At 41.7% G+C, this 15,929-nt stretch overlaps 1 protein-coding gene across 1 annotated transcript in view; it reads right to left on the bottom strand.

Moving 5' to 3' along the window:
• The window catches only part of RGSL1 (regulator of G protein signaling like 1), a 109,374-nt gene that overhangs the window by 61,793 nt on the left and 31,652 nt on the right, over positions 1-15,929 (bottom strand). Inside the window, exons 8-10 of the mRNA XM_033197828.1 lie at positions 12,191-12,253; positions 11,550-11,772; positions 7,044-7,151 (exon numbers count right to left, since the gene is read on the bottom strand). Coding sequence (XP_033053719.1) covers positions 7,044-7,151; positions 11,550-11,772; positions 12,191-12,253 — 394 coding nt within the window. The remainder of the gene's footprint in view (positions 1-7,043; positions 7,152-11,549; positions 11,773-12,190; positions 12,254-15,929) is intronic.

The raw sequence follows: 15,929 nt of genomic DNA, 5'->3' as shown, positions 1-15,929 counted from the left end.
GTTAAACTCTTCCCTCACGCCACACAAAAAAATTAACTCAAAATGAATAACAAACTTAAGTGTAGATGCTAATATTTTAAAGCTCTTGGATAAAACAAAGAGGTAAATCTTCAAGACCATGGATTTGGCAAAAATTTTTAAATATGACACTAAAAGCACAAGCAAAAATGAAAGATAACAGAAATTGGACTTCACCAAAATTGAAAACTTTTGTGCATCAAAGAACATTATTGAGATAGTGAAAATACAGCCTACAGAATGGAAGTAAATATTTGTAAATCATGTATCTGATAAGAATCTAGTATCTAACCTTTCAGACAAGCAAATGCTAAGGGAATTTGTTGCCACCAGATCTGTCTTACAAGAGGTCCTTAAGGGAGTGCTAAATATGGAAATGAAAGACTGTTATTGACTACCACAAAAGCACACTTAAGTACATAGACCATTGACACTATAAGGCAACTACAAAATCAAGTCTGCATAATAACCAGCTAATGAGGACAGAATCAAATCCACACCTATCAATATTAACCTTGAATGTAAATAGGCTAAATGTCCCAAGCAAAAGGCACAGAGTGGCAAGCTGGACAAACAAGCAAGACCCAACTCTTTACTATCTTCAAGAGAATCATCTCACATGCAATGATACCCATAGGCTCAAAGTAGAGAGATGGAGAAAATCTACCAAGCAAATGGAAAACAAACAAAAAAGGCAGAGGTTGCTATTCTAATTTCAAACAAAACAGTCTTTAAATCTACAACCATCAAAAAAGACAAATAAAGGCATTACATCATGGTAGAAGTTCAATTCAGCAAGACTTACCCATCCTAAATACATATGTATGCAACCAATACAGGAGCTCCCAGGATTATAAAATAAGTTCTTAGAGACCTGCAAAGACACTTAGACAATCACACAAAAACAGTGGGAGACTTCAACACCCCCCTGATGGTATTAGATATTTGAGGCAGAAAACTAACGAAGATTTTCCAGACCTGAATACAACACTTGACCCAAATGGACCTAACTGACATCTACAGACATTTTCACCCCAAAACAACAGAACATATGTTCTTCTCATCTGCACATGGAACATACTCTAAAATTGGTCACCTAAGAGCCAGGCGCAGTGACTCACACCTGTAATCCCAGCACTTTGGGAGCCTGAGGCAGGAAGATCACCTGAAGTCAGGAGTTCGAGACTAGCCTGGCCAACATGGTGAAACCCCATCTCTACTAAAAATACAAAAATTAGCCAAGTATGGTGGCGGGTGACTGTAATCCCTGCTCTTCAGGAGGCTGAGGCAGGAGAATTGCTTGAACTCAGGAGGTGGAGGTTGCAGTGAGCCAAGATCGTGCCATCGCACTCCAGGCTTGGCGACAAGAGCAAGACTCTGTCTCAAAAAAAAAAAAAAAAAAAATTGGCCACATAATCAGCCATAAAGCAACTCAGCAAACAAAAAACTGAATTTATACCAACCACACTGTTGGCCCATGGCACAATAAAGATAGAAATCACTAAGAAAATCACTAAAAAGACCACTCAAAACCACACATGGAAACTAAACAACCTGCTCCTGAGTGAATTCTGAGTAAACAATAAAATTGAGGCAGAAATCAAGAAATTCTTTGAAACTCATGAGAACAAAGATACAACATATCAGGATCTCTGGGACACACACGTTCTTTAGCTCTATCCACTAAAAAGATCTGATTGTAGTGACACTCCAGTAGCAATGAATTAACCTAGTTTCTGGATCTTGGCTTTTAAGCATTGTTCTCTAAGAAAAGGAACGAGACTCTTCGAACAAATGACTGATTCTAGAGCTGAAGAAGGTAAAGTAGAAGATGCACCTGGGAGGCATAAACAAAAAAGCAAGAACATGCTCAAGAGACATTTCAAAAGGAGACATAAGCCAGCTTGAAATGGGTGCCACTTACCAACTGGGGAAAATTTGAGCACCAGAATAATCATAGTAATGAATTATAACCCATTGAATGAAAAAAAGAGTTCATACAGATATAAATTAATGAATTAAGAGTGTAAGAATGAGATATTTACATAATTTTAAAGTCCACCCCCCACAATGCTTATTAATCATGAAAGGAAAAATATTAAATTTATAACAAAGAGTCCCGGCAGGTACCACATCAACCAAATGATCAAAGGGAAGATCAATGCCTATAATCTCTGTGCTCTGGGAGGCCAAGGCGAGATCTCTTGAGGCCAGGAGTTCAAAAACAGCCTGGAGAACATAGTGAGACCCCATTTCTACAAAAAGAGGGGTGGGAACATCATCAGTAATGGAACAAAGCAAAACCGTGCACTACTTGCTGCAATGAAAAGACTGCAATGATATTTGTGAATAACCTGAATGCATAACCTGAATCTAATCATGAGAAAATATCAAACAAAATGAAGGGACATCTGTAAAAATAGACTTGGAATCTTCAAAAGTGTCAAGGATATAAAAGTCAAAGAAAATCTGAGTAAGATGACATTCACTAAATATTGAATTTGGTCTGAAAATTAAGTGTTAGTAATGTATCGGTGTTAATTTCCTGATTCTGATCATTGTATTGTGGCTTTGTAGGAGAATGTCCTTGTTTGTGGAAAGTATACACTGAATTATTTGAGGATGATAGGGCATTAGGTTGACACCTACTCTCAAGTAGTTCAATAAGGGATTTTTTTCCTGTACTTTTTTTCTATAAGTTAGTTGTCATTTTCAGATATGTATGTATCTGTCTCCTGAAAAAATATATATATATCTCCTGACAGATATATATATATTTATATATATTTATATCAGGAGATATAAAATATATATCAGGATACATATATATAAAATATATACCTCCTGTAAAAGATACACAGACACACACACATGCACACACACACATACACACAGTCTATTATCTATCTATCTATCTATCTATCTATTTATCTATCTATCTATCTATCTATCTATCTTTCTATCTACCTCTTTTTCATTCCTATCATAAAGAAAGACAAGCAGCAGTTCACATTGATGTAGGAAGGACAGCATATGTATTTACTGTCTTGCCATTATTATATTAACTTTTCTATCCTCTGACATAATGTAATTCAATGGGCCCCAAACCATCTAGATACTACATTAGTCCACGTTATCAATAGTACCATATGCATTATATCACATGTACCATATACATTGGGCAAGATAAACAATAAAGGCTAAGCATTTTTGGGGCCTTACTTAGTAAGACACATATGCTCCAGAGGTGAATAAATCCTACCAAGACTGAAGGGTCCACCATATCAGTAAAGGTTCTAGAATTCAGTGTGATCTGGTGCATATTTGGACATCCTCTCCAAAATAAAGGACATAGATTGCATTGCATCTTTCACTACTAAGAAGGAAGCATAAAATCTAGTAGACTTCTTTATGTTTTAGAAACAGCATATTTCACACTTGAAAATACTTTTCTGAAATATAAGGCTGCCAGATGTTAGGGGGACCCAGAGTAGGAAAGTACTTTTGCTGCAAGTCAAGGTTCTGGTATAAATAGCCCTACCACTTAAGCCATACAACACAACAGAGCCCATGGTTTTAGGAGTATCAGTAGTGGGAAAAGACAATGGAGTTTATGACAAACCTGAAAAGGATAATTTTGAAATAGATCCGTAAAATTCTGGAGTAAGACCATGTCATCTGCATCAAAAAACTACACTGTTCAAAAAATACTTGAATGTGCTATTGAGCTATGGTAAAGTAAGAGAGCCTGTCCATGTGATATCAAGTGAGCAGACAGACAGACCTACCCATCTGATATGGTTTGGATCTGTGTCCCCACCCAAATATCATGCTGAAATGTAATCTCCAATGTTGGAGGTGGGGCCTGGTAGGAGGTTATTAGCTCATGGGACGGTTTCTTATGAATGGATTATCACCATCCCCTTGGTACTGTCCTCACCATCATGAGTGAGTTCTCATGATATCTGATTGGTTAAGTGTAGCACCTCCCCCTTTCTTCCTTTGGCTCCAACCAAGTGAAGTTCTGGCTCCCCCTTCACCTTCTGTCATTATTGTAAATTTTCTGAGGCCTCCCCAGAAGCCAAGCAGATGTCAGCATTATGCTTCCCATATAGCCTGTGGAACCATGAGCTAAATTAAATATCTTTTCTTTATAAATTACCCAGCCTCAGGTATTTCTTTATAGCAGTGTGAGAATAGACTACTATACCGTCATAAGCTGGGTTATTCAAGGTCACCCAGTCATAGGTGGCCCAACAGTAATTCATCATAAAATGGAAACGGTACATCTGGAATCAGGCATGAGGCAGGTCAGAAGGTACAAGAAACTACCTAAGCAGGTGACCCAGACACCCATGCCATTACCACTGTGGCACTGCCACTTCACTGTCATCACATCTATGGCTGGTCACATTGATGACCAGCTGACAGAAGAGGAAAAAAGCTGAACCTGTTTCATGAATGGACCATCTTAATATGTTGGTGAAAATGAATAGCTGAAGCCCTTCTCAGTGGTGATCCTGAATGATGATGGGGAGAGAAAATCCCCTGCGACCCCATGAGCAGAACTTTGGGCAGTGAACCTGTGCGTTCGTTTGTGTGGAAAGAGAAGTAGCCCAGGGTAAGAACATATACATACTCACGGGCAGTGATGAATGGCTTGGCTGGTAAGCCAGGGGCTTAAAAGGAGGAAGATTAGAATACTGGGGAAGAACAGGTCTGGGAATAAACACATGTGGATGGAACGATGAGAATAAACATGATGTGGGAAAATCTTTGTATTCTGTCTTAAAGCCCACCAAAAAACAACTACCATGAAAGAGGCACTAAACAACCAAGCAGACAAAAGGACACTCTGCCAGTTGATGCCAGCAAGGCTCTGTCATAAGCCACTCCAGTGCTGGCACAGTGAGCTCATGGACAGAGCTCTAGGTGGCAGCGATGGAGGCTATGTACAGACCAACAGCATGTGCCCATGTTTGAGTGCCAAACACTCAAGTTGCAGGCAACAGAAACAAATGCTGAGCCCCCAGTATAGTAACATCCCTAATAAAAACCAGCCACTTAGTGACAAACTGATTACACTGAACCCCTTCTACTCTGGAAGGAGCAGCAATTCATTTTGACTGGAACTGATATGTATCTTGCCTGCAAGGTGTCAGACAGCATCACCACCTCGGCACTTACAAGTGATTGATCCCTCAATGGGATCTCACATAACATTGCCTCTGACCAAGGGATACACTTCATAGCAAAGAAGGTGTGGCAATGGCCAATGGGTCCCATGAGGATGAGATCTACTAATTCTATTTCCTTTGAGAGCTACTGGCTTGATAGAGTGATGGAGCCACTTTTTGAAGGCATAGCTGTGAAAGCAGCTTGGAGCTACTGGAATACTGGGGGTGAATGATCATACCTTGGGAAAAAGAGGCATCATCTTCCAGGATAAATCAAAGACCATTATAAGGCGTGTCTTCAGTAGTAGAATACATGGGCCCAGATACCAAGGAATGAAAGAAGTGTTCCATTTACCTCTCAGTATCAGTGACTGACTTAGGGAAATTTGTCATCTTTATACCTTTAGGTTCCGTAGGTCTAGACCAGGGCTGTCCAATAAAAATACAATGTGAGCCACATATATAATCTAAAATTTTCTAGTAGTCACATTGAAAAAGCTAAAAGGAAGAGGGTGAAATTAATTTTAACAGTGTATTTTATTTACCCACATGTACCAGTCACATTTCAAGGGCTCAATGGCCATATGGCTTCTGTAATGGACAGTGCCAGTCTAGAGATCCTAGTTCCTAGAGGCAGAATGCTTCTACTAGAGGAAATAGTAGGTGTTCAGTCGCGTTAAGCTCCTTATGCGGAGAAGTCAGCAGGCAAGCAAAGGAGTCACTGTACTGATAGGGTAATTGATCCTAATCATTAAGATCATGGTACATAGCAGGGATACCGGACAATTCACTTGCCACTCTTGGTATTCCCTGGCCCAATTTGTATGATAGGTTCACAAGTGAAGCAGCCACAGCCTGAGAAGTCATGATGACCAGGGGCTCAGATATCCCAGAGATGAGAGTCTAGTAAGACCCCAAGACCAGCAGAGGTGCTAGTTGAGCATGAGAAGAATCTAGGATGGGGAGCAGGAGAGGAAGAAGAGGAGTATTAGCAATAGTCTTCAGATAAGGTAGAGTAATGTGAGCCTGCCTTTCTCAAATACGTTTCCCAGGACAAGAAACCATCAGATTCCTGGAAGAGCTACTCCAAAGGGAGGTGAAATTTCTATACAAAGCAAATGGACAGTAGTGGGTGGTACTGGGTACTACCCAGAACCTCCCTTCAGGGCCAAAGCGCTCATTCCCCTAGATGCCTGAGTGTTTTCTGCTGATGGCCCAGAGATGAGGCCCCTTCTGGAAGTTGCTTCAGCCAAAGGAAACTGCCTGGCAATAAACCCTAGGTTATATCCTCCACAGGGGTATTCACATCTCCTGTGGATCAGTGTGGAAGAACTAAAGCCCAAATTAAGTTTCTTACCTCACTGAGGAACAACTCTGAAGGGCCACACTGGCATCAGAGCTTCTCATGGCATCTGCTGAGGCCTGTTGTAATTGCTCCACAGCTGAACCTCTCCCCAGTCCTGCCTTCCTCACTCTCTTATAGGTATTATTCCCGACAGCACTCCTTAACAAACATCCCTTCACAAGTCTCAGCCTCCAGGTAACTTGACAGAAGAAGAATCCACATTATTTAAAACCCCAGAGTGATAACTAGATAAGAAAGTAGAAATGAACAATCTTGACCATCATCACTTCATTCATTTACGATTACATCTTATTTTCATGATGCCTTTCTATGGTTTTGTAGGAGAAAAAAGACATAGTCATTACCCCCTAACCACCTCTCCATTTCCAGCAAAGCATGGTTTCTCCTTTGGCTTATGTTCCTTAAGGAACATAAGATTACAGATGTTCTTTTAGATTTGAAAAAACTAGTTGCCTCGTCTATCCCTGATTTTAAACACTTGCCTATTTTAGGTGCTTTCTCACAGTATACTTTGTAGTCGTCACTGATCTTCTCTACGGCTATCTTTGGATTCTTGTAGCAAAGCTCCTCAAAGGACATTTTAGTTATGTCTGTGAAGTAAGGAAAACAGAGATAGCGTTTAGTTGTCCAAAGTCTAGGTTCAAAGATTCACATACTTTTGTTGAAGGTATTGCCTTTAAAATGCTGGGCACAGTGGCTCACGCCTGTAATCCCAGCACTTTGGGAGACTGAGATGGGCGAATCACTATGTCAGGAGATCAAGACCATCCTGGCTAACATGGTGAAACCCCGTCTCTACTAAAAATACAAAAAAATTAGCCGGGCGTGGTGGCGGGAGCCTGTGGTCCCAGCTACTCGGGAGGCTGAGGCAGGAGAATGGCGTGAACCCGGGAGGTGGAGCTTGTAGTGAGTTGAGATCGGGCCACTGCACTCCAGCCGGGCGACAGAGGGAGATTCTGTCTCAAAAAAAAAAAGGTTATTTAAAGAGGCCAATAGTGTCTTAATGGGATGTTTACAGAAATAATACAAGTTCCCTAAGCTAAATTATAAGCAAGGAAATAAGCCTCCTCTCCCCTCCAGAATGAGAAGATCCTCTCCTTCTTAAGGAAAAATGACCCGTGGAGATTATTTGCCTGAGAGATGCTAGGGTAACCAAGATATGACTTGAAAGAGCTACTATTTTTTAATTCATATATGAGAAGTAACTCATACAAATGAATGGCTTCTCCTGCAAAGCATCCATCTGTTGAGGGATTGAGTAGCAAATGTATTTGTTCTTTTGCAGAGATGGGATTTTGCCATGTTGCCCAGGCTAGTCTTGAACTCCTAGGTTCTAGCAATACTCCTGCCTTGGCCTCCTGAAGTGTGGGCACTAAAGGCATGAGACCACACCTACAAATGCATTTCAAACATTCTACTATTGCTTCAAAAAAAATTGAAGCCCCTAAGAATAACAAATGGCAAAGAACATGCTATGCGATGTTTTCCCTTTCTCAGCTCTGACTTCGGGAATTACTTTCAGAATTAACTTACATATCTGAATATTATCAATAGTTACAAATCTTTGTCCTTTGGAGTGGATTATTGTTTTCTAGAAAGAGCCATATATCATCTTAAGTTATGCATCATGAATTGAGAGGGAATACGTTTTTGTATCCAAAATGTGGTGAGACAATAAGGCTGAGATAGCAAGATAAGTTTTTTTTTTTTTTTTGAGATGGAGTCTCGCTCTGTGGCCCGGACTGGAGTGCAGTGGCCGGATCTCAGCTCACTGCAAGCTCCGCCTCCCGGGTTCACGCCATTCTCCTGCCTCAGCCTCCCGAGTAGCTGGGACTACAGGCGACCGCCACCTCACCCGGCTAGTTTTTTGTATTTTTAGTAGAGATGAGGTTTCACCGTGTTAGCCAGGATGGTCTTGATCTCCTGACCTCGTGATCCGCCCGTCTCGGCCTCCCAAAGTGCTGGGATTACAGGCTTGAGCCACCGCACCCGGCCAGCAAGAGAAGTTTTAACAATGATCTGGGTAACACAAGCAGAATAGTACACCTTACTTCCTATCGAGGAGAAATATTCATTTGGGTTGTGAGTTCTGGGATTTAGAGTATATCTAAATGCACAGAGTTCTCCTGGAACTCTCTAGGTAGTTCAGTACTTTCTGAAGCTATACTATTTAAGTCTAAAAAGAGTACTGGGGTGTGGACTTGTGAATGTGAGTTATTCTTATGTCATCATCTTCATCATCATCATCATCATCACCACCATGTGTAATCAAGGGGAATCTGACCATAAGTGTTAAGAGCAGTGGATTATTTCTGCAGTGGATCCAGGTTTCTAGTCCTGTATCAATTCCTTCCTTGCTGAGCAACTTTGGGCAAGTCTTTTCACCTTTCTGGAAGTCATGTTTCCCTGTATAAAAGATGATAGTGGTTGGGTATGGTGGCTCACACTTGTAATCCCAGCACTTTGGGATGCCAAGATAGGTGGATCATTTGAGGTCAGGAGTTCGAGACCAGCCTGGCCAACTTGGTGAAACACTGTCTCTACTAAAATACAAAAATTAGCAGGGCATGGTGGCAGGTGCCTGTAATCCCAGCTACTCGGGAGGCTGAGGCAGGAGAATCACATGAACCTGGGAGACGGAGGTTGCAGTGAGGCAAGATAGCACCATTGTACTCCAGCCTGGGTGACAAGGGGAAACTCCATCACAAAAAATAATAATAATTTTCTAAAAGTATCACACATAGGCCAGGCATGGTCACTCATATCTTTAATCCCAGTACTTTGGGAAGCCAAGACAGGAGAATGACTTCAGCCCAGAAGTTCAAGACTGGCCTGGGCAACATGACAAGACTCCACCTCTACAAAAAATAAAAAATTAGCTGGGTGTGGTGGTGCATGCCTGTAGTCCCACCAACTTAGGAAGCTGAGGTGGGAGCATCACTTGAGTCTGGGAAGTCATGGCTGCAGTGAGCTGTGATGTTTCCGCTGCACTCCATCTCAAAAAAAAAGATAGTATTCTAGCTCTGGTACTATGTGAGTTTAGGGTACAGCTTGAGACACCAGCCTACCTGGGATTCAGGGCCCTGACTTGGCCAAATGCAAAGAAGGCCCTTTATTAGGCCAGACTTGTGCTCCAAAAAAGCAGTGATAGAGGAAGTAATGATATGTGCTTTGGAGAGGGACAAGGAGCTTCCATGGAGGGTGGTTCACATTCTTACTGGCTATCCCTGGTGCCCCATAGCCACCCAAAGTAATGCCCATTGCCCAACATGTGTGTGGTGAAATTTACCAGCCATCTTTTCTTCTACTTTGGTCTTGATTCCTGGGAAAGAATCTAAGATCCTCAGGATTTAGAGAGATAGTGGAATCTCTATGGTTAAAAAAGAGGGCCTGTTCATGCTAGATTTAAATATTTTATGCCCAAGCATGGCTCTGAGGGGCAAGCATCCAGGGCATCTTGGTCTGTATCTAGAGTGCATATTAAAGTTTTAAGAAAGAGTCGGATTTACTTAGCACCTGCTCGTTATGTAAATTACCTCTGATCCTAAACAAATTAGGGGCCATGATCTCCACTGCATAGATAAAGAAATTAGGTTCAGAGAGATGGAGTAACTTGCCAAAGCTCACAGAGCATATGAATGGTACAACTGAATTTTCAAAGCTTTTGCTTACTCTTTATCCATGTTTTTCAAAGTGTAGGTCATGGCCGGGCGCGGTGGCTCAAGCCTGTAATCCCAGCACTTTGGGAGGCTGAGACGGGCGGATCACGAGGTCAGGAGATCGAGACCATCCTGGCTAATACGGTGAAACCCCGTCTCTACTAAAAAATACAAAAAACTAGCTGGGCGAGGTGGCGGGCGCCTGTAGCCCCAGCTACTCGGGAGGCTGAGGCAGGAGAATGGCGGGAACCCAGGAGGCGGAGCTTGCAGTGAACTGAGATCCGGCCACTGCACTCCAGCCTGGGCGACAGAGCGAGACTCCGTCTCAAAAAAAAAAAAAAAAAGAAAAAAGTGTAGGTCATGACTCGCAAGTATGCCAAAAAATAAATGGTGACATTGTTAGCTTTTACATGACATGAAACATAATAGAATAAAGAATGTTGGAGTACAGCATCTTATGTAATAAGGGCAAGTATTGCTTTGGAAATTTTTTTTCCATATATATGTGCACACGTAAACACTTACGTTTAAGTAATTATGAAGTCAAACATATTTATTGTGGATCAAAGTTTGAGATATATGCAGTATTCCAACTGTCTCAACATAGATAATTAAAGCAGTATGCTCAATTTGAATAATAATGACTAACATTTACAGTATTGAACTCTTAAGTGGTTGTCAAACATTGTACTAATAGCTTTCCTAGATGATCTCAGGTCACCTGCACAACAAGTTTGTTATTATTCTCATTTTACAGATGAGAAAACTGGGGTTCAAAGAGAGGTTAAATACATTGCTCAAGCATACAAGTCAATAGGAGAGCATGGGTATAACCCCAGACTTCTGGGACAGCAAAACCTTTTATTCCTAACGACGTCTCTCCACTACCTGGGTGGGCTGGTGTGTTATGTTAGGGAAGCGGACAACTGTAAAATATGTTCACAGAAATGCACTTGGACCCTATTCTGGAGGAAATGTGGTGAGGTGGAACATGCTCATGAGATGCATGAAACGAAGTATTCAGCATCAACTGTGGGCAAGAGTCTAGCTACACTTGAGCACTCTGGCTCCCTCAGATCCAGCAGGGAGCTCTACGGTGAGTCTGTCTGGATTCAAATCCTGACTGCAACTTACTCTGACCCTGGGGAGGTCACATCCTTTCTGTGCCTCAGTTACTTAGTACATACCTCATAGGCTATTTTGATGATCAAATGAGGTAATCTCTGCATTGTATAGTGCTGACGCTTAGTAAATAATTAGCAAATGTTAAATATTATTTTCCAGTTGCCTATATGTAAAGGTCAAAAAAATTACAGTGACTGCTCTGACCTGTTAGAAACACTGGAGATGTCAGCTCTACCTGAAGAGACCCTCCTTGTTTCAGGTCCTCAGTAGCTATCTTTCGCCACTGCATATAGTCCATTTCCTTCATGTCAGCCAAAGCCTGGCTTAACTCTAGAGAATGCTGAATCCTCTTATAAAGAAGAATGTTCTCTTCTTTGCCTATAAATTCTCTTTTATGCTGTCTAGAGCTGATGAACTTGTTCTGTGTCTAAGAGAAGAGGGTGAGGGGAAGACTGTATTTGTTACAGGAATTAGACCAGAAGCAATAGTTTTGTAATAACTCAGTGCTATATGCCTCCCTGTCACACGGTTATTACGCAGGTTGTTTTCAATTGTTAAGAACCACTGCTTCTTTACATGCCAACCCCCACCCTTTTCTAATCAAACTCATTTTCTATAAGGGAGAAATTTTCTATGATTGTGACTTTTTCAAGGTCATCTTATGCACTGAGTCGTTTTCCTTGAGAGGTTTAGCTTTAGAACAACAGGGCCCATGCCAATCTTTGGTTGACTCTAGGAAAAATAACAATTTCATTTACTTTAACACATAAGCCTTTTAAAACAGCAATGACTCTCTCTTCTTCCCTCATCCTCATGATTCCTTCCCAACCCAAAGTCCTTCCTACTGTAAAAAGGAGAAACCAGTAGTCCTCTTCATCCAGGAACTCATCATACCAGGGACTCAGCATCTGAAAGCCAAACACAGCCTATGCATTATGAGGTGGATGGTCAGCTTGCTGCATCTTTCCTGCATATGTTCACCTGGGAGCAGAGTCGGCTGAAGATTCTGGGTTCTGTAATTTGGAGATCTAATGGAATAGCAAACATTAGCTATGACCAACTAGGAGGCATTCTTTTATCTCTGAATAGAGCAGCTAACACAGCCTCTCTCTAAGTCTCAGAGAAAAGTACTAAATACTTACTTAAGAAGAGGGATGACAAATAATTTACAGAACCATTACTTAACATCTGCATATTATTTCATTCTTTTCCAAAGTAATATCTCATTTTTTCTCAAAATGGCCCTGAAAACCAAGCGTCTTTCTTTGGTGTGTCTACTCATATCTCCCACACCAACTCATAACAAAACCTGTGAGTTAGTGCTTAGCTAGATATTTTAACCCATACTCTTAGTTTCACTCATTCATTCATTTGACAAATGCTTTATGAGTGCCTCCTATGCGTCAGGCACTTTACGAATTGTTGGCAACATAGAGATCAACATGCTGCAAGTGTTGGTACAAGGAGCTCAACTCCAGCATGAACAGCAGCATAACACATGCTCTAACAGGGGTATTAACAAAGCTTCTGATTCAGTCAGGGAAATCCAGGAAGAATTCATAAAGGTAAGGAGGTTTAATCTAATGTGCATGTTGCAGGATAAGTAGGAGCTCATCATAGGGAAGTTGAGTAAAGATCATGCCAGGCAGTAGAAAGAGCTTAAACAAAGGCATGGGGATGGGAAAGAACATGTTTGGGAATGATGAGTACTCCAGTGTGGGCTGAAATGTAGCATTCATGTGAAGAGCCCAGGGATGGGAAAGTGGCAAGAGAGGAAGCAGAGATGCATTGGAATTATATATGAGGGACTTGAATGACTTGCTGAGTAATCTGGGGATTATTTTGTAGGCAATGAATTGTTGATAGTAACTTTTAAGAATGTAAGATTATCTCCACCAACTGCCTCAATTATGCAGCCAAAAGGTGAGTTTAGGGATATAAATTTTAGTAGCTTTAACAAATCTCCTTGGCTCCTGGGAAACTTGAGTGAAGTATACTCCTGAGACAATTCAGTTCAGTGATTGAATCCGAGCAATATGTAATATAATATAATGTTACTCATTAATAAATAACTGTAAATATACATTAAATACAAATAATAAAAAAGCATGTGTGAAATGAGCACCCTATTAACATCCCTTTTGGTTTAAAAGGTTTATGACTAGGCCGGGCATGGTGGCTCACGCCTGTAATTCTAGCACTTTGGAAAGCTGAGGCGGGTGGATCACCTGAGGTCGGGAGTTCAAGACCAGCCTGACCAATATGGAGAAACCCCGTCTCCACTAAAAATACATAATTAGCTAGTCATGGTGATGCATGCCTGTAATCACAGCTACTTGGGAGGCTGAGACAGGAGGATTGCTTGAACCCGGGAGGTGGAGGTTGCAGTGAGCCAAGATCACGCCATTGCACTCCAGCCTGGGCAACAAGAGTGAAATGCCATCTCAAACAAATAAATAAATAAGTAAAAAAGATTTATGACTCAGGCTGGGTACAGTGACTCACACCTCATGCCTGTAATCCTAGCCCTTTTGGAGACTGAGGTGGGCAGATCACTTGAGACCAGGAGTTTGAGACCAGCCTGGGCAACATGGTGAAACCCCCAGCTCTATCAAAAAATAAAAAACAAAAAAATAACTGGGCATGGTGGCGTGCACCTGTGGGAGGCGCATGCCACCCCCAGGGAGTACCACAAGTTAGCTACTGGGGAGTTCAGGTGGAAGAATCACCTGAACCCAGGAGGTGGAGGTTGCAGTGAACCAAGATCATGCTATTGCATTTCAGCCTGGGCAACAGAGGGAGACTTTGTCTCAAAAAAAAAAAAAAAAAAAGTTAAGACTCTACCTATTAATTAATTGATAAGTACATTTATTTCTTAAGAACAAAGCTTAATAGAGCATTTTCTATTAAAAGAAACAACCAGATATGCATTAAAATAGTAGCCATAAATAATAAATATGATAAAACAGCATTTAAAAACCCTATAATAGTTTTTTGTTAGAATGTATTAGGAATTGTCTTTAGAATTGAGCTTGTCCATCACTTGATAAACCTCCTGGCCCCTTCTCAGAGCAGTGTGTGATGCAATAGATCAAGGTTCTGCAAACGTGTTCTATAAAGTGCCAGATAGTAAATATTTTATGATATTTACTATAGGCTATATAGTCTATTGCAAGTACTCAACTATGTAGTTGTAGGACATGGTAGTATGTAAACAAACGGGCACAGTTTTGTTGCAATAAAACTTTATTTATGTACACTAAAATTTGAATTTCATGTATTAACCATGTGCCATAATATGTTCTTCTTTTGATTTTTTTTCTACTATAAAGAAATGTTGGCCGGGCGCGGTGGCTCAAGCCTGTAATCCCAGCACTTTGGGAGGCCGAGACGGGCGGATCACGAGGTCAGGAGATCGAGACCATCCTGGCTAACACGGTGAAACCCCGTCTCTACTAAAAATACAAAAACTAGCCGGGCGAGGTGGCGGGCGCCTGTAGTCCCACCTACTCGGGAGGCTGAGGCAGGAGAATGGCGTAAACCCGGGAGGCGGAGCTTGCAGTGAGCTGAGATCTGGCCACTGCACTCCAGTCCGGGCGACAGAGCGAGACTCCGCCTCAAAAAAAAAAAAAAAAGAAAGAAATGTTAAACCATCCCTAGCTTGCTGGCCATGCAAATAAATACATGTGGGAAGCTGAATTTGGCTCCCAGACTGTAGTTTGCTAACCTTGCAATAGACTGAACAGGAATCTGGACACTGGCTCTGCACTTGTTAGTAAATAGCAGTGAGACCTGAGAATCTGACGCATCAGCTGTACAATGAAAGAAGGGATGACAGAACCTCTAATGACTTATTCTAAGGTTATATGTGTCTGAAAAGAGGTCAGAAGAGGATGAACATGTATTTACCTACTCATTACCAGGCGCTGCATATAGAGTGTCTTTGAAGCAGCCATTATGATCCCCAATGTACTGATGAGAAAACCAAGGATCAGGATGAGTGATGTCAGCAAGATGGCTGACTAGAAGCCCCTAGCACTTGCCCATTCCTCCATAAACACAACTGAAACAATACATGAATAACTACCTTCTAATAAAAGTAAAAATAACGAAAGGAAAGTGTACATTGAAGTGTACACTGAAGGAATAACAGAAACCCTGATGAACACAGAAACTCAGGATAGCCACAGAGAGAATGAAAGGAAACACTGGGTCTCCACCACCCACTCCCCAAGCCTAGATCAGCTGGGGACCAGGAGGAACCTCTCCCTGTTATGAAAAGCTAGGCTAGAGGATCTCAGCAGCCCTCATTAACACATTAGACACCTACAGTCCTCACCACTGGGGTCCCCTGCAGTCCTCACAGGCACTAAGCTCAGCAGAGGGAGCTGCCTAATGGCCACACAGCTATGCTCCCCCAAGAGAAGGAGTTGACACTGTGCCCTGCCCCCGTGGCCTGCAAGACTACTGTGCTATACCATCTTGGACCTGATATTACTGCTGGAATGTGTCTTGCTCCAGGGGCAAACAGCCACAACTTCTCTTCATCCCTGAGGGTAAACTGCTGCCAAACTACCCCTACCC

This window comes from Trachypithecus francoisi, unplaced genomic scaffold (genome assembly GCF_009764315.1).
Source record: "Trachypithecus francoisi isolate TF-2019V2 unplaced genomic scaffold, Tfra_2.0 Lachesis_group5, whole genome shotgun sequence".
NCBI classification, from domain to species: domain Eukaryota; kingdom Metazoa; phylum Chordata; class Mammalia; order Primates; family Cercopithecidae; genus Trachypithecus; species Trachypithecus francoisi.
Note: the sequence above shows the minus strand (reverse complement) of the source record. Positions and strands in the feature narration are given on the sequence as shown.